A 27,865-nucleotide genomic window follows, 5' to 3' on the forward strand; every position below is an offset into this window, starting at 1 on the left:
GAAAGGTAAATCAACTGATTGTAAAAAAAAAAAGTGCCCTGGTGATGATTGCCTCAAGTTTTCCACATTCCTCCACAAAAATCTAAAGCTGAACTATGTGGCTGAGTGCAAATAAATCTGACTAAAGTTTTTCATAGAGCTTTGTAAGGAACAATGTATTTCTCTTTGTCACTGCTGAACAATAAAATTAAATTTGACATGAAAAAAATCATACACTGAAGTACAAATATGTGACAACTGACTGACAAAGAAAGAAAACTAGATTAACAAGATAAGAAAAAACTGAAAAAATGTGTACATATGTAGTGGGTATGTATAACATTTCATGACTTATTTTTTGCTTAGATTTGATTTCATATTTCAGTAAGAAATGGCACATCTTACAATTTCAGCTGATGCATAAAACTTTAACATTTCTGATAGATTAAAGATAAAAAAACATCTCACAATTAATTAATATCCACATGAATATAATGACTTATGTGTTTTTGGTTTTTTACTGTGTTTTGTTGTCCACATTTCTTCATTAGACATTTATGTACTTTTGTTTACTCCGAAAAAAGTTGCAACAGACGTTCAGAGATGTAACACATACTTCATGTGGGACACACACACAACCCTCACATGAGTGTCCATAAAGCTATTCAGAGATAATAAGTTGTCTTTTGATTTGAATTACATCTTTGCAAATTGTCTTGTACATAGAGATTGTACATTATCAGTTAAAATATTGAGTGTTCTGTAAATGAACCGTATGAGATGAAAAACTAAACTAACCTTCAACAGATGGTTTGTTAAAGATAGCAACAGCTCTCTGTTAGTTTTGATATTTTCTGTTAGTTTTGATATTTTTTACATTTGTAGCTATTGAAATGCCAACCCTGCATGCTACATTATTTTAGGTCATACAAGATGCAGAATGACCACATATCTTCAGCAATCACACATTTAACCAAGTGTGGAGGTTATTTGTCAGATTGTATGAAACTGCAGCGTGGGTGTATGAAACATTTTCTAGTCTTGAACACGAGGCTAAATTACTATATTTATTGCTTACTAGACGTAGTTTTAGGAGAGTAGACTGTTTACAAAATTCACACCAAATGTTCATGTGCTCTTTTTCTCCTTGAAGTGTTGATCATTAGAATCCCACTTAATTTCACAGTTTCCATTAAAGTCACATAAAGCTATTTAGCCTAGACAGCTTTTTTTTTTTAGCTCTTCTCCAAAATGAGCAGTATGAGTATATCAACTAATCCAACTCACTAACAGAGGAACAATTTTCAGAATATTTTTGGAGTAAAACTAAGAAGCCCTTGTTTTATGTTGTTTTCAAAAAGGTGTTAGTTAATAAAAACAGTATTTGGAAGACTCTGTTTAGAATAATTAAGTTCAGACTTGAGAGTGTCATTTCTATGGGAAAGGATCACGGTGACTGGGGGAAAAAATAATGATGACTATTTGAAAAGAGAAAAAAAATCTGAAAAATAAGACAAAAGAAAAGAACTAAAACTAATGAGAAATTTTAAAAATTCTGAATATTTTTTCTCAGAATTCTGACTTTAATGGGCACCTGGCAGCAACCAGCAAAACTAAAACATTCCTTGCTTTTACAATATGACAAAAACAATATACAATTGACTGTAAAGAAAAAAAAAGACTCTGCAATAAGAATTTATTTATATTAGTTACTAAGCATCACATTACTGACATCACTGCACATGACTGATGCAAACATTTTTGTTGACTTTTTTTTTTTTTTTTACTAATTTTTTGAACTGGTGGGCTTTATTAGCAAGGCCTAGATAGAAACGGTGCAAAGAGAGAAAGAGTTATGCATACAGGAAAAATTATGAGGTCTGGAACCAAACCCCATATGGAGGACCATTATCCTTCATTTAAGTCATTGGATATGGATAACAGATATTTTGGTGATTCAGTTATTACAAGAGCTTGTTCGTGACATACACTTCTACATCCTAAAAAAGTAAAACAGGATCCATATTTGAAGTTTTAGAGCAGTCCTCAGCATATCGGCACCTCAATATCCTGCTCCAGAAACAAGGGCAGATCAGAGCAAAGAGAAGGATACCATCAAACGCTTCAGTGCAATCATGTGAAGACAACAATGCTACTCTTTTGAAAAGCCAGCCTATCACGTAACAACTTTCAAATTTGGATGAGGAGAATGTCAGCTGGAAACTAAAAATGGTATTCAAGAAAACTGAAAACAAGTCTCTTTTTTTTTGCCATCTTTTAAAGGAACAAAGAATTGCTGCGAGTCAGCATGACCGCTGTGAAACTCATCAAAAGACATAAAAAAAAGTAAAAAGCATGAAAAAAGCCTAACTCATTACAAAGACTATTTCCCTCATCTGCGTGGTTCACTGAAGGAGCAGATTGCAATTCAGTACTTCATTAATAATTGAGCATGTGAACAATGGCAGAGTGATAGTTCCATTGTGTTGAAGTCAAAGAATAAGGCACTCCGAATGCCAGAAGGAAGATGGTTATTATGCTGTCTGCGCTTATCAGCTCAAAAGTCTGTTGAAAACAAATTTGCATGAATAGCAGCGTCACTGAATAATACTGTGCTTGAGTCAGACTAAACAGGGATGCTGTGTTTGCAGTTAGTCGCCCTTGTTGTCAGAGTCATCTGTTTGCTCCTGATTTCTCATAAAAAACAAAATATTCAAAAATGGATCTAATAAGATTTTATTCTGTGAATGAAAATATCAGCCATTTGCGGAAACATGATGCAACACCTCGAACAGCCTGCAGGGTTACGAAAGATGAAGAACGTCACTCGTGTCTCTGAACTCAAACGGATCTGGATAAAATCCGACAGGCGGAAATTATCTGAGAGAGATAGGAGAGGAGTGTGAGCACACAGGAAGGAGGGTGGAAAAAAAAAAGAAAAGAAGTGAGGGCTTGTTCCAGGTCAAACCGAAAGCAAAACAGCTGAAACAGGAGAAGGGAGCGGTGCTGAGGTCGACGAGGGCAAATCAAAGAACACATGGATTAAGGGCATTTGCCTGACTTGTGGTTAAACCAACTTTTATAGGGAATATCGCTTTGCAAACACACCACAGCCTGCTCAGTTTTAATCACAGTATCTGCAGCTTTCAACTGGGAGAATATTTATTTTAAGAAACTGACAAAGAAAGGGCAAAAATATTGCCTTTTTAAAATCAAATGCCTGTACTAATAACTTTTTTTTTCAAATAATGTATTAGTAAAGATCTGAAGCTCAAAGAAAAAGGCTTGATTTTTGGCTTCATATTTACAAAATGCAGAGATAGGTTTGCATAAAAAGTCAGTTAAACAGCTTAGTTATTACAGAACCAAGCTGCTCTATAGAACATGATTTAAAGAATCTTCAGATTTTACATGATTAAATTGAGACATGATTTTTACCTACTGTTTTACAAAGAAAGTGTGAAAAAGAGAGTGGAATGCATTTATATCTACCCATATAGTTTTAACCGGTAACCCTTATATCCACTAATTGACTTCAGCGTTCCTCTTATGATGAAGTCATTGACCTGGGGTCAGCTGACCCTTCCAACCCAACTATGAACTCTCGCTACACTGCTGCACTTTGACTACAAATTACTTCACACAGCACACAATCAAAAAAATCCCACTGCACTTTTCACTACCTACGTACATATGTGATTATTTTGTGTGAATTTTATTAATTTTATTTTATGAGCTTTCACTTTTGAGTCCATTTGCACTACTCAAGTGCCTTGAAATTGCCCCTCAGGGACAAATTATTTGAAATCAATTATTCAATTATTCAAATCAATTATTTGAAACATAGCCGACAGGTCAGGAGGAAAGATGTTAGGGAACTTTAAAGAAGGGATTATATTTTCTGAGAAAACCTAAGTTTTGAACATCTCATTGACCGATGTCTAATCCATCTTCTGAAAACAGAAAGAGCATGACACAACTGCAAGCCAACAAACACACAGCTGTTCACCTAAACTGACAGGTCAAGCAAAAAGCTTTAACCAGAAAGGGAGTTAAATGATCCGTAATAACCCAAAAATGAAAATACTTTATTTATCCCAAAAGGGAATTAACTGTTGTCATAGCTTATCAAAGTATCTTCAAAGACTTGTTGTGGATAGTGATGCTGTGGGCAGGAAGGATCTCCAGTAGCAGTCAGTCTTTCATCGAATCCAAAGAGGCCCCTGACTGTTGATGTATAACAGCCTCATGAGTGTCATGACAATCCTGACAGCTGATATTTCACAGAAACATGATATAAACGGACTAGCCACCTTCCAGGGTGTACCTCCCCCGTCACCCGTTGACCACTGGGAAAAGACACCAGCACCCTTTGCAGTGTCTTTAGGGATAAGTGAGGAAGATAATGGATGGATGAATGGATGTCCTATTTGACAGTGTCAGTTATTGGCAAGCATTGCTGATCCATCTTAGTTTCTTTTGTTGCTCCTCTTTAAATCTGTCTGGCTATTTCATTAGAAAGCCAGGCAGACAGATGATCCATGCCCATTAGGATTAATGGAAGAGATGGTTTGGACTTCCTTCTTTTCTCTGCTCTTTAGTCCTACTCTTTAGCCATGGGTTGCAGTTAAGGCATTAATTGAGCTTTTCAGGAGATCACCAGCTGCTCCCACTTGTCAAAGCAACTCAATATTGTCACAGTTACATGTAATAACAATTGTCCAAAAGTAAAAAAAAATAGCAAGATCAAAAATCCAGAGGGATTAATCGTTCAAACATGCAATGCCTCAAAATAAAAATAATGAATAAAAGTCTACGAAAAGAACAAATCAAAACTAACAGAGTGACTCCAACATGCGAAAGGAAGTTAACAAACAGATTTTTAAGCAGATTTTGAATACTGTTGCACTAAACCATATTTTTAGCAAATACAGCTCTAGATTGTGACTAACAGCATTCCTAATTGTAGATGTAATGCCCCTGAATATATAATCAAGATTTAACCTGTACAACCTATTTTTTCCTTTCTGAATAATCTTTTTTTTGTGCTTTTGTACTTTGTTGCAACTCTCAGACAGGCCTATTTCACTCTTCTTTTGTCATTAATCCCACTTTGGTTCTCCATCAACATATTGTGTGGAGCTCATTGACACTATGTGAATGATACGGCATACTTTTTATAATTACCCTGACATGTCTCTCCCAATTACACAGTAACATCTATTTAATCACAGCAATATTATGATGCCCTGTGCTTACCTGTACTGAATATTTATATATATAGCTAGAGACAGGAGATCATATGACCAACAGCTTTTTTGATTAAAAGGAGACTGCTGGATTCACCAAAGACAGGAGATAATTGTCTTCAGAGGCACATTTTAGTAAAGCAGATAAGACTGAAATTAGAGACAGTTTTTTGTTTTCATATGCAATCACACAAGAACAGCTCTGATTATTAAAAAAAAAAAAAAAGCAAGGGACAGAATGCGTCTCAGTATCCTGTTTAGGATCATTTCTGGCATATTATCTAACATTGTGCCTTATACTGACCAAAGCCTGATCCTAATACTGTTGACCCCATTGTTTAGAGTTCAGGGTTAAGTTTAGAGGTAAAACTGTCTGGGTTTTACCTTTGGCATAAATTTAGTAACTGAAATTAATGGAAGTCTATACAAAGTCTTAATATGGGTAGAAATACAAACGTGTGTGTGTGCGTGGGGGTGTATGGGGGTGTGGGTGTGTGTGTATGTGTGCGTGTGCGGGGATGTGTGTGTGTGTGTGCGGGGATGTGCGTGTGTGTGTGCGCGTGGGTGGGTGATTTGGGGACTTTGAATCTTTCCAAGCATTGCTGATAGAGCATAGAGTATGCGGTTTGTGGGTCAGTGGTGAGACATTTGCTTGCTTGTCCAAGCAAAAACCACAGGACTCTGGGGACCGGTGAAACTGAGGGATTGACACATTAACAATAAGTTTCCCTGTAAGAAAATGAAAAGCTGTCAGTGTCAACAGGCATGTTGGCGATAGAATATTAGAAGTGACTGACAATCATTTGACCTGTGCCAAATACCAGCACTTAGCAAAACTCTTGCCGATTAACCTGGCAAACCCAGCACTTTGCAAGCTCTCTCTGAACAGTGACACTCCACAAACCATCTAAACAAAGCCAGTTCAAATCAATCAATTGCATGGATATTGGTCTTGCATATTATCAAACTAAATAATTCAGAATATTTATATTTATAGATTTAAATGTACTTACAGCAGAACTTGTAGTAAAAAAAGCAGATCAAACCACCAAACGCGTCATTGATCTCTTTCAAGAACATTGGATATTCAGCACTTCGACTACTAGCGTTTTTGTCCCTTGTACAAAACTTCTCACTACCTTGTTCACCCTAATGCAAATGTTTTGTAATCAAGATTTTTTTTCTATGTTTACATATATTATTCAAATGAAAGCTATGTTTTTGGTAGATATGCCAGGGATATGAGTAATTTGGTGCTGAACTGTTCTTTAGAATCATATTCTTTTGCATTTCTAAGTGTCCTAACATGGATTCATTACCATCTACTGGCTCATGTTCCATTTAAAATTTTGTGAATTTATCTATTCTATTGTGAATTTAGATTTTTAGGAAAAATGTAAACTTAAAAATATCAAAATGAGTCTGAAAAAGTCCCGCACTGACATGGGCTACTAGGCCACTCAGAGAGGAGACACAAAGAAATCCAGATTTCAATTTAGAAATGCACTCAGAGGGAAAGAAAATAATTTTGGAGATATGTTCTGTGGTGTGGTTAAGCAAAAACTGGAGTCTTCAAACATAATATCTGTTACATTTGGAGGAAAAGCTTGCAAGCCTGAGACAACCATCCCAAATGTAAAGGGGTGGCAACATCATGTTGCCCATCATTGTAGATGCAAATAAGAATAATATTAATAATATTAATGGAAAGTCTTATATTGAAAAAAAACAAAACAAAAACAATGTAGTAAAAACGATTTAAAACAATGGTTTTGATGAAGAATGATCAGTAACAAAAATCTCTGCCTGGGTCTGTTTAAAAAATAACTAGATAACTGACATTTATGGCATGGGAATTTGAAGATATATAAATACTCAGAATCATACTAACAAACAGGTTTTATCTTATCTGCTGTTTTCCAATAATGAAAATGTTTCTGTCAACAAAAGGTAATATCTACTAGTAAAAGGCAGTAACTCTTTCTGCCTACAGGTAAGGCAGAAAGAGTTGGGCATGCACCACTGACAACAGGCGTGACATTTATTTAAGTCAGATCGAGCATGAAAACGAGAAGCTAAGACTGAATCACAGCATGGAGAGGGGGCCGATGTGCTGAGATAATTGGTTGAGCTGAACTGATTCAGAGCCCATATTTTTGTTCCATGCAGCCTTCCCTGACTTGTTTCTGCACATTATTACAGAGCTACAGTGTTTGCCTGGTTCTTTTCACCTTTCAGAGGCTTCAGCATCACCCTCATGTACAATTGTCACTGAGGTGGGAAAATCCAGAAAAATGATTGACTGAATTTGCGTAGGTGCTTGTCAACTAATAAAATTATGGATATATTTAGTCTAGACAGAAGCTGTGAAGAGTTTCTGTTGCTTGTGAAAACCACAACCTAACTGACAACGAGGTACTCTGTCAGCTTAACATAAAGAATAAACTCTTGTTGGTGTTTTTATTACCTAAGCTATTTACTTTTGTTTGTTAGTGCAAACAGACTGCACTCTGTCAGACACAGGCATGCATAAAAGAAGAAGTTTTTAGAGCCGACAGGTGCCCTTCACTCTTCCTGAAGTCCTGAGTAGGTAATTCTGAAGGTGGAGAGTTGATATGGGGCCACAGTCAAGGTGGGTGTCAGTTTTCGTCAAGCTTCAGACACAACTCTGCCACAATTTCTGTTGTTCCAGATCAGTGACTGCCCAGCAGCCCCAGATGAATGTTGGACAGGTTCAGAGCGATGTAAAAGAAGAACAGGGAAACTCTGTGGAATTGTGCCGACTTAGTGGGATTTTCTCTCTGAATTAATCTGAACTGCGTGTTGATCTTACAGTCAATGTGTCTAAAGTTACAGGGTTCTTTTTTTTTTAAGAATAAAAGCAGTGTCTTCTAAAAGCATTCATACATCTTTGACGTGTCACATAATTACACACACCAGTGCATCTGATAATGTCGTGACAGACCAAAAAAATAAAGTACCACAAGCCGTAATTGTGAGGTGACATGAAAGTAATGCAGAGTATTAAATATTTTTTACAAAGAAAACCCTCTTTACTTGTATACCTCTAAAAAGATGAGAGTGCAACCAATTGTCATCAAGCTTGTAAATACAGCCTGCCTGTGTCTATTATTACTATTAATACACCTGGATGAGATTTGCCTGGAGCTCCTTAAGGCTCCAGATGTTGGGTCGTGCAGCGTCACATTGACATTGGGGAAGTCCCCCAAGAAAGGCAATGAGAGTTTATTTGGTGGTTGGGAGGAAATGGTCAAAAATAAAATGGCAAATATATTTGTAAAACATAAAAAAAAAAGAACATGGAAAATATTTTTTCTGCTTTAAAATGTTTTGTAGTCGTCTATCACATAAAATCCCCCCAAAATTTCCCGGGACTTGTGATTGTAAGATCACAAAATTTGAGAGGTTGGAAGCAGTGTGAATACGTTTGTAAGAGACAGATCAGCAAATGTGATTGACACACTCACACAATTTAGAATATTATACATTTTAATGACTTACAGCATTAGGGAGAGCTTGCAGGCTTTTTTTTGTCCACCACTGATGCACGGCCCAGTGCTTCATGCAAATTGTTACCAGTCAGGCTTTGTATCTCCATGTTGGAGCATTACCCTAATGAAAATCTGTATGACCTAATTAAATGGCTCAAATACTACCTGTACACCGACTTGTAATTCTACAATCTCATGAATCTCATGAGTAACTCTGTCCATCAAATTCAGAACTGTATTATGTCAAAAAAAAAGCTGCAAAAGCAATATTGTTTGGTTTTTTGGGGGGTTGCTGGGAAATATACAAAGAGGAAGGTGACACATTTGGGAAGTTATGATGAGAAGAAACCAAGAGAGTGGAGAGAGATACCTAATTACCACAGCAAGAAAGAAAGAAGAGAGACTCAGTGCTAAGCAACAGGTAACCCTGGTCTGTGCCTATTAATATTTCAGTGAGGAATCTCTCCCGGTGCTCTCACTTTGGAATTCCAGGAATGTCTATATGCAAAGCCTGATCTGAGTGTGTAGGAAAATGCTTGTGTGAAGCCATGCATGCAGGTGCACGTACCGTCTCCATGTGTAGCCATCAGTCTAGAGAGCTAGAGGGCATGTACTGGTCAGCCAGCAACTCCCACCGACCTCATCATTCTCTCTCTTTCTCCCTGTGGGGTGGCCATGCCAGCAAGCCCCTCCGGCCACAATGCAAACACAATCACACTCACATACATATATATGCATGTGCACATTTGTAACCAATGCTAAACATGTTCTCGCAAGCATGCACACATTCACATTTGCGTGCGCAGTGCACGCTCTCTTCCCCACTTCAACCATTAATCCGTCCTTCCAGCCAGCTAAGCTTGAGGGTCTCTGTGAGTGGGCAGCAGCCCCCTGCCGCGGCCCTGGCCACATTAGCGGCTTGGCGGGAGAAGGGAACGACTGGGCAAGCCAGTAGCCTCCAGCAGGCGTCCCCCCCGCAAAAGTTGGCACCCTTTAGATGAGCTGGAATGGCCACAAAGTGAGAAGAATCTAATCCGGTTATACAAGGCTTTTTTTTCCTCTCACAGCTTCCTCAGTCACCAGAGGGGCTTATATGGGCAACAATACATAGGAAAAAAAAAAAAAAAAAAAGGAGTCCTGCACGTAGTGTTTACTCAGAACTATTGGATTAAAATTAAATCAGTACAGTCCAGTGCAAAACAAACAAAAAGTATATGCGATAGAGAGGATTCATTCAGGGATATCACACAACAGCTTTATGTGGCTTATATCTCTGGCGTAAATAAATCCTGCAGCGATGCTTCCGTGTGAGGATTAACTTTTCAGTCATTGTTGACTGGCCTCTAGCGGATACCAGTTAGTCCATGTTTGCCGAGTGGATGGTGAAATGCAGCCTACCTGCATAAGGGATGGGGGCGTCTTTATCCAGGGCAACCAGTGGAGGGTCCAACAGAACAACATCAGTGTTTTCAGTTATCACTCCATGGTATGATGTCTCTATCCAGGGCTTGTGTTTGTTCACTGTGGACACAGAAAGCAACAAATGAGCCTTAAGAAAGCACAGCTTAACACAGATCAGTAGTTTTGTTGCACTCAAAGTATTTCAGCTTCTTTGATCTCAGAAGGACACATTTTTGTATCTCTCTTTAGAGCTCCTTAGCTGTTTTAAATAAAAATGTTGTAATATTTCAAAGTAGTTTAATTCCAGAGTTTAAGGACATAAAGTAGTATAAATACTAAAAGGCTTAATGTTCTAGGGTACTTTATCAGTCTTTGGAGTGTGCGGTGTTGTACAAACACTGGGCACTTCTCCACCGTCTTTCATTCAATACAGAAAAAAAACATAAAGAGAAGAAACAGGGAATATTTTCACTTATATGATGTTATTATACTTGACCAGAAAAGAAGAAAGACAAAAAACAAATTGCAACAAATTGTTTGACTCTGTAAATGTCAGGTGTGAGTTGAAGGATCAGAAATGACAAAGCAAGGCTGTAATTTTGGTTCCCCTGAGATTCAGGACTAAAGTGCAAAAACAATAATTACTCCCCATTCGATGACAGGAAAAAATAAGTAGTGGACTCTCTCCAGGTTAAATCAAGCAGCAATTGTTACAGACCACTTCAGCCATGCACTGGATGTCAGTAAAATCAACGCCAGTGCTAAAATGTGCAATTTTGAATGATTTAGAAGAACAAAAGTCACAAAACATTCTCCACTTTCATTGGGACAATCAAAGTATTCACAAACCATCTTGCTGCTGCACAATACCTACTACTGCATGTCATCCCTGAGTTATGTTACTATTGTTTAGCTTACATATCTGCACCAAATCACTGCCCAGATACCAGTCGAATCACAAAACCTATACATAATTATATGGTTGAAGTCCTGTTTGTATTTAACTAAGAGCATTTCCTTCTGTGACTTAGATCTGTGAAGATAAATATAAAAGAAAGCAAACAAATTTTATTCAACTTAACAGATTGTTAAGTTGAATAAAATTTGTATTGTTTCTGCTTCAGCACGGAGTAGCGGTTTTTAAACTCCTCCACTTGGGGCAGGACACATCTATGTTTCACCATCCGAAGATGGTAAAATCAAGTTATCCATAAAATCAACAAATAATCCTAGATGCACATTTCACAACAGCAAAGGCTTAGCTGAAACTGGTTCGTGAAAAATAAAATGATCCCAAGCACAGAAGCAAAACTACAACAAATGGCCGCAAAAGAACCAAGGTGCTGCAATGGAACAGTTAAAGTCCAGACCTCAATCAAATTATGCTACAGTGAAACCTCAGGAGTACTGTGTAGAAACAAATATCAGCAACTCTCAATGCGTTGAGGCAGTATTGTAAAGAAGAAAGGGTCACATTTCCTCCACAGTTAAGTGAGAGGCTGTGAAAGTCAGAAAGTTAAAAAAATTACTTTTAAGGGTTAGATCATTAACATTGACAGTAAATGAAACATTTGCCAGTGACAATAGTAATCACAAAAAGCTGATAAGCCTGTGAGTTACTGATGTCAATTTAATGTTTTTTGTGTTACCTAGTAACTAATAGTGCTGCTTACACAAATTACCTTATATCAGTTGTAAGCACAATAGATCAGCACTCTGCAGACTTTAGAAAGATGTTTTGTGACAGTGATTTCATGACAACACAAAACCAGGGAAACCTGAGAAACATTTTCTCACATGAACACCGGAAGACTCCATATTCATGAGGGGCAGCCAAGAAAGCGTGACTAACAGCACTGATACAGTCAGAGATCATTCACTAGTATATTAGGAAGTGATTAATATTCATTAGTTTGATAAAACAGTGAGGATAACCATGGGGTTTTGACTGTGTAATGATGGGAAATAACTTGGTGATAAAGCTACAGTGCAAAAGACAGCATGTTCTGTTTGATGCTAAGCAGGATGGATGTTTTTATGTTTACAGAACATACTTTATCGTCTGAATGTTTTAGCTGGAACTAAGGCCGTATTTATGTAGCATATCTTAATGCTCAAATCTGACTTCTAATTAAATCCACCTTTTTGTTGGATGTACAGTGTCTGCCTCCTGCTACCATATGTATACCACATATGTACCCAAATTAGTACCACATCTGAAGGTGGCACAAATGAGAATTTCTGTGGAGGTGAAAAGATCGGGATTAAGATCAAAACTGGGCAATTCAGACTGCTGTGAAAAAGTCTGACATAGGTCACATATGGGCAAAAAAGACGATGCAAGTTACATTCGCCTGCTGTGTGAACATAGCCTGGTGAACCTGTGTACACTGTAGCCCGTTTTTACAGTATTCTGCAGCTGTCGCTCACCTTCTTCAGAATTCATGTAAATGTATTATGTAGCTGTAATAACTACTTATTTGGCATTTATTCAATCTAAAGCCTGGACTGCATGGTTACAATTAAAGTGTTTTCATCCACACAAGTGCTCCTCACCGGCTGTTTTCTCTTTTCAGGATCGTTCCTGGATAAGATTAAGTTAAGGCTGGGAATGTAAATACCAGACCAACCTGTCTAACAAACGACATGCCACATTCAAAATTTCTGAATATGAATTTTAGCAAGTTGGCTTTATCGTGGATAGTGCATTTGTTCTGATGTGATTGGTAACAACCTAACAAAGTGGCCAATGAGTGTTGATCAAAATGCAAAAATTTTTTGAAAACAGCCCTTTGTGAACTGAAATTCTCATTTGTGACCACAGCAAAGTTCCATTAAATTTGAAAAACGCACCATGAGACTGAGCACCATTAGTAACTGGGAGTCATGAGGACTGAAGAGCCTTTTCAGCAGTCACAGCCAAGGATTCCCGCTGACCTTGTAATCTGCGATGTGCCTCTCATTCTCTGTACTTTAGCGGTGTCAGACGGACCTGAAGGTTGTGTTCTGAATTATGAACTAAATTTTGAAAGCAATTCCACCTTCAATACAACAAAGAATATCTGAAGACCTGTTTTCTTTGATGTCATAAGAGAAAAATCACCAACAGAAAACTCAACATCACTAATTAGCAACATAACTTTTGCGGGGCCATCAGTCAGCTTGGCCAGGCTGCTTTGCAACTGCAAGCTAATCACAACTTAAAGCCTTGCTGCTCTCTATGTGTGTGGGATAAAATGGTTTTTCATCAGGAGTGATGAGAGCAATAAAGCAGTCTGCCTCCGGTAATCGCCACGGCATCAAGATGACGTCCCACCCACATGTGAACCCTACCCCGACACCCACAACCACAGCTCAGCCAGTCACCGGGAAGACATACGTAGCGGAACCTCGAGAACAGAACTGGGTTCATGCACTGACAGCCGGAGTCCTGGCCCTGGGTCATTACGGGAAAATGGATGATCTGTTCTTTCGTCTTAGAATAATGTCTGGCCGTTGGAGGTCGAGGAGGCAAGAATGAGAGGGTGGGATGATGGGTGGGGACCATCAGATGCCAAGATTCCCAGTGGAAGTGTTGCTGCAGCTTATCACGTTTGAACCCGAAACTAATTTCCTGACATTAAGTGATTAGCTACATGGAAAACCATGGCAACTTCAATCAAAACTGAACTTGATAAATCCTCCAGTCAATACCAAAGTAACATCACTCTCTGCAGTTAGACTCAAAGGAACTCCACTTCTCAGTTTTGCTTCCTTTGCTAAATGTCTTTAGCACACTTAATGTAAACATTTACAATGTGGTAAATATTTGGACTCTACGCTCCAGACTAAAATGGACTGATAAGAACATTGTCATTTTCTTATCCCTCTTTTATTTTTCTCTTCTGACAATTGTTTTTCACATGATTGAAATAAAGATTTTTATCATTTTATAGCTGCCCTTTACATGTTTTGATTTATACCTGTGATGCTCATCTATTGTTTTACTTTCAAGAAAGACTCTAATGGAATGAATGCTTAAAATAAAACTCAGTCCAAGACAAGTGACCCCAATTTCAAAAAGTACACAACCTGTACAGCTGCTAAAAGCCGTCAGTAAATGGCATGCGATAACCTGCGAATGGAGGGAGGTCAATTCGCTGCCGTCTTGAGAAACCTCACATCTTTCTGGGTGAGTGTGACCTGCTAAGGTTTTAAACGATTTTTGCATGTTCATGCCAGAACTGGAATTAAACATTGAAATGTGTGCAGCAAGTCAGGGGGGTTTTAAAATCAAAGTAATAATTTTCTATATTTTTTTAAGCATAAATCTGACTCTGAGTAAATACTAAAAACTTCTTTTCACTATTACAGTTAGAAGTTGCACTAGATTTTATTTGTGGGTATAGGAGCAAAAAAATGGCAATAGAAATGTACACTACAATTTCCTTTAATTTGTAAGTGTTTTAGAACCACATATAATTTCATTCCACTTCACAATTATGCACTACTTCATGTCAGTCTTTTATATAATAATCCACATAAATTTATTAAAATTTTGGGATTGTATTTTGATAATCTATGCATATATTCAGATGGTATGAAATATTTTACAAGGCACCGTTGAGCTGAGCCACTTCTGAAATACCAAGACTTTCATATTTAAAGAATTCCTAGATATTCCTAGGTAATTGTCTCAATTTTCAGAATAAAGATGCTGCGTTTCCAACTCTAACCCCTTCAACTGCTCCATATTATCCAACATGTGGCTGCCAAATTAATAAATTGCATCATTCATACATTTTAGTATCTGCCTATTTTTGCATTTTCACAAACGAGCAGAGTCACAGGCCAGAGAATAATTTCTGTGCCTCAAATCAAATTAATCACAGGAATATAGTTATTACCCCTGTCCAGGCTAATATAATCAGTTTGTGTGACAGCTGAAAAGAGAATTCTGGAGCTGCGATGCCCTTTACAGCGAGCTGCAGGTCAGTGGGCCTATCCCCCGCCATTTCATTGCAAATTAAGCTGAGAGGCGTGGATTTGACTTGAGGTTCTGAGCATGGCAGAGGCGCTACAACGGTGGATTAATCTCTGACCAGGCGACAATGTGCCACTGTGGCGGTGCTGGTGAGAGCCACCTCTAACCAGGCTGATGCTGCAATCTGAACAGACCTCCGGAGGGGATGCAGGGAGGAAGAGAAACAGTTGTAATTAAAAAGAAGTCTGTAGGAAATTAAACTCTGATTGATAAGGTCAAGAAAAAGGGGCTGCGATGAATACATCAGCATAATGAAAAGTAAATGTAGCAGAGACAGCTAGGCATTACTGCTAGCAGCACGCAATTACAGCCACACTGGAAGCTGGGAGCTCATCACAGCTCAAAGTGCCACTGAGACGTTCGTCAGTGGGTAACTGCGAATCAGCCAGAAACATCTCCGCTCTGCCCTGTACGAGGAGGGGGCTCGCCTCTGCTTTTGCTTTGCTCTCCACCACTCCATCATCGCACTGATCCCTGTCTTCTTAAAACCCTGGAGATCTTTGCAAATGCTAATCGTGTATGCTCTGTGTGTCCTGGCTTTGTGCCTACGAGAGCAGGCTGACAGGAACCATCTGCAGGGAGACAACTTTATCACATTTAAAAGCTTCCAAGTAGATCACTTCTCCAGACAGGTAGCATCCCCCAGTTTGGTTTTGAAATCTGTTTAACTGCAGGCTGATGCATTTAATATCAAAATGTAGCTGACACCAGCAGTAATGCATGTTTAAAAATAAAAAGAATGTTGTAGACTCCCAACTCCTATCATTCAAGTATCTTTAAAAAGTCATATGGGAGGTGATGCTGTGGGCAGGAAGGATCTCCAGTAGCAATCAGTCTCGCAACAAGGATGAAGAGGCCTCTGACTGAAGACTCCTGCATGACAGTCATACAAATGTCATGGCATACTAACAGCTCGATATCTAGGTGATACAGATGATGTTTCACAGCAACATGTCCTGGATGACACGGTCACTCCTCACTAAATCTGTCTGACCGTACGGTTAGAAAGGCGTAAAGAGAGATCTTGGAGTCTGGGATATATTCAAAAACCGATTTGTGTAAAAAAAGTAATAATTCACTTTATACATTTTTGGGAGGCACTGCAGGAGCAAATCACTTCAAAAAGCCTCAAAACTATGGGATATTTGCAAAGCTCTGCCACTGCCACGCCTCAGTCACATTTAAAGCCAGGCTTTGACTAAGCCACATCAAGATCTTCAATATCTTTGTGTCATTCATTAAGGTGTCAAACTGACAACCTTTGTTTAAACATCATAAAAGTTGTGACAAGTGTTTCAGCTGCTTTTCTTACAAGTCTCTCCAAACCAGGATGACAAATAGCAACAATGCTTTTCTTGCTATCTCTAATTGCATGATTATGTTTTCAATCACACATTTGCAGCAATTTATTTAAGCAGGTGTAGAGGGAATTCCAGTTTGTTTATCCACTAAATCATCGGCAAAGTTAAATGCAACGATTAAGTCAATAGAAGACACAGTTAAATGCTCCTCAAGGTGACTAAATAAATCTGAGAAAGTCTTGAGCTGAATACAAGCAGGGTTATTAGCCTGAGCACGGAGCAAAGCAAAATGTGTTCCTGCCAAGCCTCCTGGGTCACATTGAGCCCATCGTAGCTCCTCTCAGACAGCGACACCCTGACCTGTTTTGTGTCTGCTTCTGCAGTCCTTTCAGCTCTGAGCTGTTTGGAGGACATTCAGTGAAAAGTAAACTCCAAACTATTAAAGTAATCTAAATATAGTTGAAATCTAATTACATACACACAGACCGAAAAAAAAATTAATTCTCACGCTATTTATGACTAAACTTTTTTATTTTAGGCCATTCGGGTATATTTTTTTATATTTTTCCTTTTTGCTAAATGCCAGAAGAGCAAAAGATAGCTTAAAATTATTACTTTCTTTAATTTCAAATTCAGCTTAGTAATTTTACTAAGGTACAATTTTCATATGCTTCAAAACGCAATATCCAAATGTTCTAACAATAATTTCCTAAGTATCAACAGCATGACAATGTCCAGCCAAGGCACAGGAAGAAGACGTATTTGTCCCACAGAAAGTATTTAGGTAAAACTGTGTTTTAAGCTCAACAAAAGCAAAACATTTTGCTGATGCTGGCTAACGGTGCTGATAGTGTGCCATCATCCACAATAAAACAATCTGACGTAGGGGCTGGCAGCATCATGTGGTGGGGTGGAATTGGGTCTGGTGCACTTCACCAAATAAACTAGTTACAGAGTAGTTCAAGTTCAATCAAGTCGATATGCTGGAGTGGCCATCAAAAAGTTCCCGTCTCAATCCTATAGAATGAGAGAAGTGTAGCCTACTAATCTGACTCAGTTGCACCATTTCTATTTGGAGGAAAGGGTCCAAATTCTAGCAAGCTATTATAACAAACACCATTTTTGATCAAAGTCCTACAGGCTATAATGCAATTTTACCGAACACAAAAAAAAAAAAAACACTAGAATTCTTGTGACTTTTAATAAAAATAAATACTTTTTAATGGAAACAAAAGTGCTCAGCCTGGTTTAGCATAAAACAATGATTAAAAAATATTTTAATTGTTTTTATAAAGCAGATGTATCTGTTTTCAACTCAATATACAGAATTGTACTTGTATAAGATAGCTTTGAGGTAAAAGTGCTAGCATGATGGCCACGATTTGACCTTTTTGTACCTGCTGTGTTTGAATTTTGATACGATGAGCTGATTGTAAGTCTTGGCTGAGTGAGATGAAGCTGGATCTCCTCATTCTTTTTAACTTCAAAGCCTGCGCTGCAAGTCTCTACGTGTATGTGCATGACTAAAGTTGTGTTACTGTGTCTGTTTGCGTGGTGTACATGCTGCTTCTGTGGCCAGCAGGTTGTGCATTTAGGCCATGATGTGTCTTGTGTCTTGATGACTGTGTGTGCGCGTGTGTTCAACATAACACTCCACATGGGAGGTTCAGTGGTGTTGATAACAACAGGCCCTTGCATCTTCTTTACCCAACAGATCCAAAACAACAAGTGTGCCAGTACCCTGCAAAGAAACAGGGTGAGTATTGTGGCTGCGGTAAACAGAAGACCTCAGAGCAAACATCCCTCACCTCCTGGCACAAGCAGAAATTAACTTTAAAGAATTTGTTCTTCACAGACAAAAACAAACACTCACAGGAAGCAAAGGGCTGGCACACGTGTAAAAATCCTTTCTTTATTTGCACCGCAGCATGCAATGGCCTTTAGTCAGAGCAGTTCTTTCCTATCTCCCTCTCTCCAATCCTCCAGCAGTATGAAAGCTGTGAGACAAAAGGTCAGACTTTTATTGCAAGTTTGTTTTTTACCTTCGCTGGCTGAAATCCAAACCTCCTCAACGTCACCTCCCTTTGGATTCAGAGCACACAATTACAGATGGGTCGCTGAAACTGAGAGGAATGCAAAAATAAAGGCAATCTGTCTGAGTTTGTTCCTTTGATTTAATCAACGTGCTGCCATGTTACTGCAAGTTTTGCTCTTCTTCCAGAGAGAAGGGAAAAAGAGTCAATGCCCCGCCAGCCTTCCTGCTGTCCCCAGGGATGAGTTAGAAAAACAAAAAGCGAGATGAAGGCGTTTTCCTGCATTAAGGCTCACGCTCGCACAAAGCTAAAAGCATCCATCCAAATGTCCAGGAGTGGATGTTTGGGAGCTGCATATGCACTTTTGGAGCCATCGCCCCCAGCCATCATTACCCCTCTTTATCAAACCGCTACATAGTCACAAATGTGCTCTCTCTGGATCATTTGAGGGCCATTATCCCAGTCCATTATTGTATGTGCAATTCGAGACGCAGCATTTGTAGCTTTCAGTTTTTCTCATATACATGTAGACTCGAAAAATAAAATTGTTAGGTGGGAAGAATTGAAGAGTCTGAGTTTGAGATTTCAAAATGGTAGATAAGTGCAAAGCATCAAATGAGTGGGTAAGGACCTAATAATACCTAATGGAGAAACGTATTGGGTTACTCAATTACGTGAATGGCTTAATAGTGTTAAACTATGCAGGAAACGTTTTCAGTCTGCTTTTACTCGAATATTTCTGATCAGTATTCATACTTAGATTGCCCAACCTACATACAAAGATTTATTGATGCACGGGTGACAATGTCCAATCCTCGTACTATCCTGAAGACAGTAAATTTTGAAGATTTGTTGAGATTGAACTTTTGGATGCATCCCTGCTTCTACACGCATGTATCAAATGAATGGCTCATTACCGGGCCTCTATGGAGCTAAAAGATGTTGAGGAGCTATTTGATTCATGTGTGTTGGAGAAAAGAGGCATTGAAAAGTTGCAGGACAGCTCGCAGGGACAAGACATAGGCAAACTCTACCTTGATATACAAAGAAACTGACTTATACTTATTTTCTATTTCTTTACTATTGTAAGAAATATTGATTGATCTTTGCTATGATACTTTTGACATAAACTGATCACAACACATTTAGCAATTTGACTCAGAAGATGTACAATCAAAATTTGCTTGTCTTTTTTTTTTTTTTTTACACAGGGTTAAAAGCAAGCCATGGCCTCTCTAAACTGGAACAATTTTGCAAGATCGCTGTGAACCAGAACAATGTGCATTGTGCTATTGTCTTCACTTCGGTCTGTGAAATATCACACAGTGTTTTTTCCCTTTTGTTTCACATATTCTTTATTACACATAAATTATGCAACGGAGTGGGAAGAAATTGCATGTATCGGCAGAAACTTATGATGTAGAATATTCTATATATCCATACATTTACCAAAAAATGTATTGGTAAATAACATGATAGCATCATGTGTTATACCTATAACACATGATGCTATAGGTATCACACCTTTACTGTGGAGTACACGTCATCAGAACTTTCATTAATTCATTAGGAGCACGAGAGGATGTAAACAGGTAGAGGTGGGGTTTCATAATGCTGTACACCAACATTAGCCTATCTAATGGACATCCTAAACTATAAACAGGCATTTGTACCTGCTGCATGTCTTAACTACTGTAGTCAAAACGAAAAAACATCCATCCATTCATCACTCTGAAGTTCACAGGCTTGAGATTTTTCATTATGAGTTGTTCTGCTATTGTTGTATTACACAGGAAACCCCTTAAGTCTATGTTTTTGTTTTGTCCTCCTCCTTCTCCACCACCAGCCTCATTACTAAATATGACAACACCAATTGTTCTTGACAACCGAACAGGTACAAAAACATGGCTTGTTTTGGCCAAACAGCCTGTGGTGCAATTTGGAAGTACTTCTCTACAGCTGGGAGGCCGATTCTAACACAGGCCCAGCACATGCCCATCACTGTGGACAGGGGCCTGCTAGTGACACTGTATGCATTGGTGTAGAAATTGTGGATTATGTTATTCTGTTGTTGCTGAGATGCTCTGGGTTGCTGCTTGGACACAATGCACATAGCAGCTGAGCGAGTAGAGAATTTTGTTATGTTTTTTGTTACTACTGAGAGAGACTGGTGAGAGTGCGGTTAAATTTAGAATTGGTGTGCATAGAAAACATCAAGGATGAACAACTACAACAGTGCATCAAGATTCCTCCATGCTTGATCCAGGACCCATATGCGGTGCCATTGTGACCGGTCCAATTTTTAGCTCTGTGTTGTATGTTTCTATCAGTGTAACAAATAGAACAAGAGCCAGATCGTCGACCGTCTTTTGTCTGTTTGAGATATCAAAAGAAACAGCAATGAGCAGTGGACTCTGCACAGTCTGGTCCAGAACACCTTCCTCCTGCTAGCCCAGCGCAGCATTTTCTATACGTGTTTGGACATGTGCAAAAATACAATATTTTTACATTTAACAATGACATTCAGTCACCCTTGTTATAGTGGAACAGTAAAAACAAACCAAAACAAATCTCTTAACAATATTTGTCATATTTTATAAAATTCATACCTGTTTGATATATCAAAAGAAACAGCAGTGAGCACTCTGCACAGTCTGCACAAAAACACCTCCCTTTGCAAAGAAAATAACATCCAAAATAAATAAAAATGAGTCAAATCACATAAACAAACAAACAAAAAATCCCGCCACAATTGCGTGAAGTCAAGCTAATGCACAGCTACATAACTGTAACACAGGAACTCGTGTTAGCTTGCTGTATAACAATACAATCCAATTTCGGCTTCCATAGGCCATATAACATTCCCTCAGACACTGGAATAAATATATAACTTATGAAATGTGAATTAACCAAGAAAAATGATTTACACCTGGACCGATAATGTAGCACGGCTTACCTCCTGCTAGCCCAGCACAGCATTTTACCTACTCCGCATGCAACAGGCTACGTCACTACGCTGATTGAGATGCGTTCAAGTGCAATAGGAAAAAGTAACTGCTCACTTCAAACAGGTACTAACTGGATGTTTTTAAAATATTCAAAAATAACAGATTTTCTTATGCCTCGAACATGGAATTTTTGTTAAAATCCTGAAATATATGTAAATATATAGAACTTTAGTATATAGTGACTTAATTAGTGGCTTATGAGCCAGAAAGCAACATCGCTTTCAAAGACAGACCAATTAATTAACAAGTCATTAATACTACATGTTTTGCTTTAATGATTTTGCTTGATGCATTTTTGTGTTTTGTAATTTTGTCATGTTGTTTGATTCCCATAAAATGTCTTTGGGTTTCTAGAATAGTGCTATGCAAAAAAAAAAAAAGATGAGTTGTGAATTGGGCAGTTTGACAGAGGTCATGTCCCGTGAACTGTTGCTGCTTTGTAAAATCGCTGTGAACCAGATCAATAATGTGTTTAAACTGCATGAACTCAAAAAAGTCCATCTTCCTAATCTTTAAGCTTCTAGCACTACCATTCTTTTATTCTGCTTCTGTTTGTTTTTTTTTTTTGACCTCACAAACAAATGACATGAGGTGGGAAGAAATTTTATGTATTTGGGGAAAACTAATGATGTAGAAAATCCTGTATATAAATTGGCCACAGACAAGCACTCCTGCTGACTCAAACCACTTCGGCTCTGTATTGCGGCCCAGTAAGAGCCTCTTATGTGCAGATGGCCCCCGGCATAAGCTGTCTCTGAGTGTGTGTGTGTTGCAGGACATGTTTCCAGGTCTTTTTGATCCCCACAGAATTTTGTGCCAGCCAGTTAATGTGACACCTGCAGCCAGCTGTGAAGTAAGGGGGGTGAAGACACATTGAGTCAATAAAAGTTTCCCCTGTGTAATCCTTTTAGAGTGGCAAGGCGTTTGAAGTGAAGGCCACCGTCTTATGGAACATGAGGTGCACTATGCACTATAATCTGGTTAAAGAAAAGCCAGTGTGCGGCTCCGGCTGTGTGGAAACACAGACGGGAAAGCTGGACTGTGGAAATCTAAGTGACTGCCCTTTACTTGTCAATTTAAAGGGTGAAAAAGGCGAAGAAAACTGATTTTATAGGAAGAAATGAGTCAAAGTGACATAATGTTGAAAAGCTGTTTGTTCAGTGGTTAAATCTCAGTGCGCTGATACATATCAAAGGGAGCAAACCTGGGATATAGAGCTTCAGTGGACATTTTTTGAGAGATAAATCAAAACTGTCTCTTGAATAAAGTTGCTCTTTTAAATACACATAGCACCATTTATCTGTCCTGGCCCTTTCAGGTTTTAGACATTTTTTCTTGTGGTTCTTCAATGCTCTTAATCATGGTGGTGATGCAGTGCCAAGCTGACTTGAGATGAGAATTGGACGCTGGTCAGCTTGACTTGGCTGACCAATGATCTGCTAGTCAGAAACTCCAATGAGTAATCAACAGTGAACTACAACTACCAGCTAGTAGGAAGGTCTAGCTAACAAAAACACAGTTTGGTGCTGAAGTTGTTACTGAAAGAAGACAAAAATGTAAGTATTTTTAGCACCCGAAAAAAGTACTAAATTAAGTTAGGAGAAAGAGAGCTTCTAATTTAAACAATAACTGTTCAATGAGACGGCTATTTAAAAAAAAATTTCTGATTGGCAAGAACAGTGTGCCATTTATCTGTGTTTACAAAACAGATGAATACAGTGGACCTCCAGTTTTCACAGAGGTTAGGAGCTGCAGCCCACAGTGAAAGCACTAAATGCGTTAGACCCCTTCTAAAAATGCTTATGGGTACCAATTTTAATAGTTCAAGCACTAAATATGTCTTAATATGCTCAGATGAACCTTCTACTACCATACATGCTAACCTTATCTCTGCTCTTTGGGTTACTTCCAGTCAGCACTAAAACAAAAAGAAAACTGAAAAACTGCTTTGCAAATACCATGTCAAGTAGAATTGTGCCTAGAATTTTCAGCTTCCCAAGTAGCATTTTATTTCAAATATTTTAGAATTTCTCTACAAAAAAAATCTTGAATAGTTTTCAATGGCTAACTTGGAGATGTTTTCCACAGAAAAATACCCAAATAACTGAATCCCCAAATACTGAAATGTGAAGAGGTGGAAGTTCAGTGCGAGTTGAACTTATAAAGTTGGCATACATTCTTAATAAATACCACAAATTAAGAATGTGGTATTTTTGTTCTGAGTGAACTCATAAAGGACCTTTTCTTCACCTGTCCTGTGTCTTTTCTTTTGTTTTCCCATGGTTGAACTGCAGAGCAGCAGGGCATGGCTGTGAAGCCTCGACTATGGACTGGGAGAAAAGAAAGGCTGGCAGGCAGTGATACACTCAAAAACAGAAAATAACTTCAGCTTCCTCTCTGCGCCATCCCAGCAATGTGAAAGTGATGATACATTAAGTTAATTTGTACTTCAGTAGCAGCAAAGCTGCAAAAACTAAAACTTGCATGTATGTGAGGGAACATTTGTGTGATTAAAGAAATACTCCCAGATTTCCTATGGATTTGCTTTTTAATCATACTTACATTTTTCAGATCATGAAAGGAATTTCAATATCAGACAAAGATACATAAAAAAATTAAAAACTCCATTTAGAATTTATCCATTTGTTCAGGGAAAAATCTATTCACACCAACACAATCTTCTGTGGAAATAAAATTAAATTACCAATAGTTTTATCGTGATTTACCATGATATAACATTTTTACTAGATGCACTCAGATCCACTTACTGCTAGTCCAGTCAGAATTCAAAATGACTGAGATAGAAACTGTCTAACAACATGAAGTAGACAAAGAAATATCAAAATGCAACACATCATGTTCAGATTGTTAAAATGTCAAGGACAGGTGTGAAACAAATTCACTTGCATCAATTAGTCTGAACAGTGTTACAAAGTCAACCATAGCTGATCTACATCAACAGCAGACATTCACAAACAGAGTTAACATGGCATGGTGGTTATTATTCTCAGGCAGCCTACTCAAAGAGCTTGCTGACAAATCATCCAAGAGGTCACCAAAGAACCAAGCCTCAGTTCAGGTAAAAGTTTTTAATACAATAAAAACAAGACTGGCCAAAAAGATCCATTCATTCAAGAGTTGCAAAGCAAGAACTTTTGTTGATCAAAAGAGAAACACAGGCTGGTCTCATTTTTGTGAGGTAACATCTTGGTGGATGAATATTGTGGTTTAATTTCCTCTACAGTGATGGAAAAAGTAATTGATAAGATTGTAAATGCTTGATGGCAATGGTTTCCATCAAGTTTTTGGATTGTTATCAATCATTTTTCTTTCCAAAGTGTTTAGATAGCTCTTTTTTCTTCATAAATTAAATCAGCGTTCTTGTATTTTCTTGGGTTATCATTCATATTTATTTGTATGTTCATAAAAACAGAAGAAATCTGTAAGGGGGGATTTTAAAGCGCTGTGCAAACGTGTTGCAAAATCTGAAATTGTCACTGAAGGCAAGGCAACACTTCAGTATTTAACTGAGGTGAATGCCATCCTGGTTAAAACAAACAATCACCCCTCCATGCTGCCGCCCCCAATTTAGCATTCAGCATTCACCACAGACACCCACAATTACCACTCATAAATTGGCAGAATGCGCTTATATCCATTCAGCTATTCCACCCACTGACCAGGACTTTTTATTGTACAATCTTCATCTGCAGCCTCAGCCCACCCTACTCTAATTGAGCACTCGCTGAAGAACCAAAGCAATCAGTCACTGCCTACAAAAAAGGTGTCCGTGTGTGTTTTTTCACTAGCCAAAGATCAAGCGGTTCGTTTAATTTCCATTATACTGACGAGTGGGAGTGTGGGAGAGAGGAATAACACGGCGTTAGTTTGTGGTGCATACAGTCGATCTCTGAAAACTTCCACTTTGTTGTTTAGTACAGGAAATGAATTCAGGTGGAAGGCTCATGGGGCAGGGGTTCAGTGGAATAAAGCCCAGCATCTGTTTGCGCCGCATTGTTTTCTGGGTGCTTTTAAAAGGGACCTGCCTCGTAACACAACATGAAAACAGGCTCCGAGCCGCACTGAGGCAAAAGCCTGTTAGCGAACTGTTGCTAGATTATCCCTCTGACCAGCATTTCTGGCTTATTGAACTTTGAGATTTGTGTGTTTGTGTGTCTTATTTCCTTTTGTTTAATTTTAGCTGTTCCAGCCAGTAGATTAAAATAAATTGCTGGTAGCCAGAAATAAAACAGCAGCTCTGAATAGTAGAGCTGTATGTATGTATGAGGGAGGAGAATATAAATGCTCTTGTATGTCTATGCTGCATTGAGACAACTTGAAAAGAGTTTTAGTCTCAATGGGAAATCATCTGCGTAATCCATTACATCTGATATTGATACACACGTATATACACTTTGCTCTAAGCAGAGTTATTTCAATAATATTCCCGTGGTATATATTCATTATGCACTGTAAGCACATGAGCTAAACATTTGAAGCTCTTCTGGGTTTTCAAGTGGTGGGTTTTTCTTTCAAACTGTCTGAGGTGGTATGAATTGTAATCAGATATATCTCTTCCTGGTGTGATATGCATTCAAGTTCATTTTTGGGGGACTCCGTAGTCAGTTGGACCTGTAAGATTGTTTGCTGGAAAATCAACCATTTGTTTGAAGACGTCAGCCCTATAGTTTGATTCCTACTATCCAGCAGAGACACATTCTTTGATTTGCAGTTAAAATTAAGAGTCAGTCTCCCCTCGGCAGACAAAATGTGGCCTGAACTGCTGCACACCTGTACTAGAGAAGTACACTGTGACTGAACCACTGGAAGGCAATCCCCAAGGCTGATAAAACATGTCACTTCCATTTGCCTCTGGCCAGATGACAGAATATTGCAAAATCCCAAAGTTTTCTGCATTTCTTCTGGATTTAGAGAAGACTGATGGATTGCAAGTGATTTGACAGAAACAGCTAATAATGTTCACCAGCGTAATATTAATATCAGTTTTTAAAAAAATATATGTTACATTTTGATACACCTTCTTCTAAAAACACGTTTACAATGACAACTGGCTTCTCCACAAGCGAGTGACGATGTAGCTTACAATAATTTCACAGAACCTTGTTTCAAAAATATCAGGACTATAGCTTTTAATATCTCATGACTCTTGAGAGAACTTGGAGTTGCAGAATGTTTTGCAAGTGAAGGTCAGAGGCTTGGAAAAATGTTTACTTTCTGTGACTAGTCCCACACAGCATGCGGCTCTTTTTCTCACATGAGCAGTTGGATTACTCCGGCCTGACTCGTTCTGACCCAGAGCTACAGATGGCAAAGAGGCTGCAGCAGGCAGAAAGACAGATGGGCGCACAAACAGAAATGTGTGCGACTCTCAGCTTTTAGAGGAATTAAAGATTTCACCAGTAACCAATAAAAAACAACATATTGGCTTTGGCAAAAAAAAAAAAAAAAATTACATTTAGACTCAGAACAGAGAGATTGTTTCTACCAACACATCTCTCTGTTGCATCGTTCACTGATATGAAAATAGGCTGTTACTGTACCTTCGACCGTTATGGGGGAGCTATAGAAAATCTATCCCAGTGTGATTTCAGAGAAATGAACGCAGTCAAATAAAGAAAAACCTGAGCACGCTTAATAAGTTTGCACAACATCTCGGAGGGAGATGATATGCCAAACATACACACAAGCTCTACAAAAAGAAACAGGCATTTGCCCCATCTATTTCAAGCTGTTGCAAAGACAAAATTGCCCAAATCTGTTTGGAGGTTCATTATTATGCCAAAGCTAATCAATAAAAGATAATTGTATTCATTTCCAAATATAGATCTTAAGAGAAACCCCAAAACCTTTTCAAATAGATGTGAATATGAAAAAACAAACAACAAAAAAAATAACAGCAAATACACAAATATTGCACATTTTGCTCTGTAATTATGGTGTTTGTCTACAATTATTCAAATTAAAGGGTTTTATGTATTCAGATAAGTGAGTTGCTTTTTACCAGTTCCTGAAATTATTTAAATCTATTATGACTGGCCAAAGGAGAAGACAACATGGAAATGCCATGTATGAAAGAGGATGGCATTTCCATGCTTTTTCACACACCCCTTCCTGCTAAAGGGGGATCGCTTTTACAATGTTCTGTATGGCTTTTTAAATCTCTGAGATCATTATGGAGAACTTTTGCCCCTCCCATCCTCACAAAATTGCATCAGTCCACTGAGGTTAGGAGACATTAATTTCTGCACAAGATTTTTAAAGTTCCACAGCAGCATTTCAATTTTGTTCAGGTCTGGACTTTGACTTGGTCATTGCAAAACCTTGATTGTTTTCTTTTC

The 27,865-nt window shown here is 38.3% G+C and overlaps 1 protein-coding gene across 1 annotated transcript in view; it reads right to left on the minus strand.

Annotated features, from left to right (window-relative positions):
* LOC103474938 (calsyntenin-2) overlaps window positions 1–27,865 on the minus strand; it is a 280,107-nt gene that overhangs the window by 160,771 nt on the left and 91,471 nt on the right. Inside the window, exon 2 of the mRNA XM_008426222.2 lies at window positions 10,139–10,261. Within this exon, the coding sequence (XP_008424444.1) occupies window positions 10,139–10,261 (123 nt within the window). The remainder of the gene's footprint in view (window positions 1–10,138; window positions 10,262–27,865) is intronic.

This window comes from Poecilia reticulata, linkage group LG13 (genome assembly GCF_000633615.1).
Source record: "Poecilia reticulata strain Guanapo linkage group LG13, Guppy_female_1.0+MT, whole genome shotgun sequence".
NCBI lineage: Eukaryota > Metazoa > Chordata > Actinopteri > Cyprinodontiformes > Poeciliidae > Poecilia > Poecilia reticulata.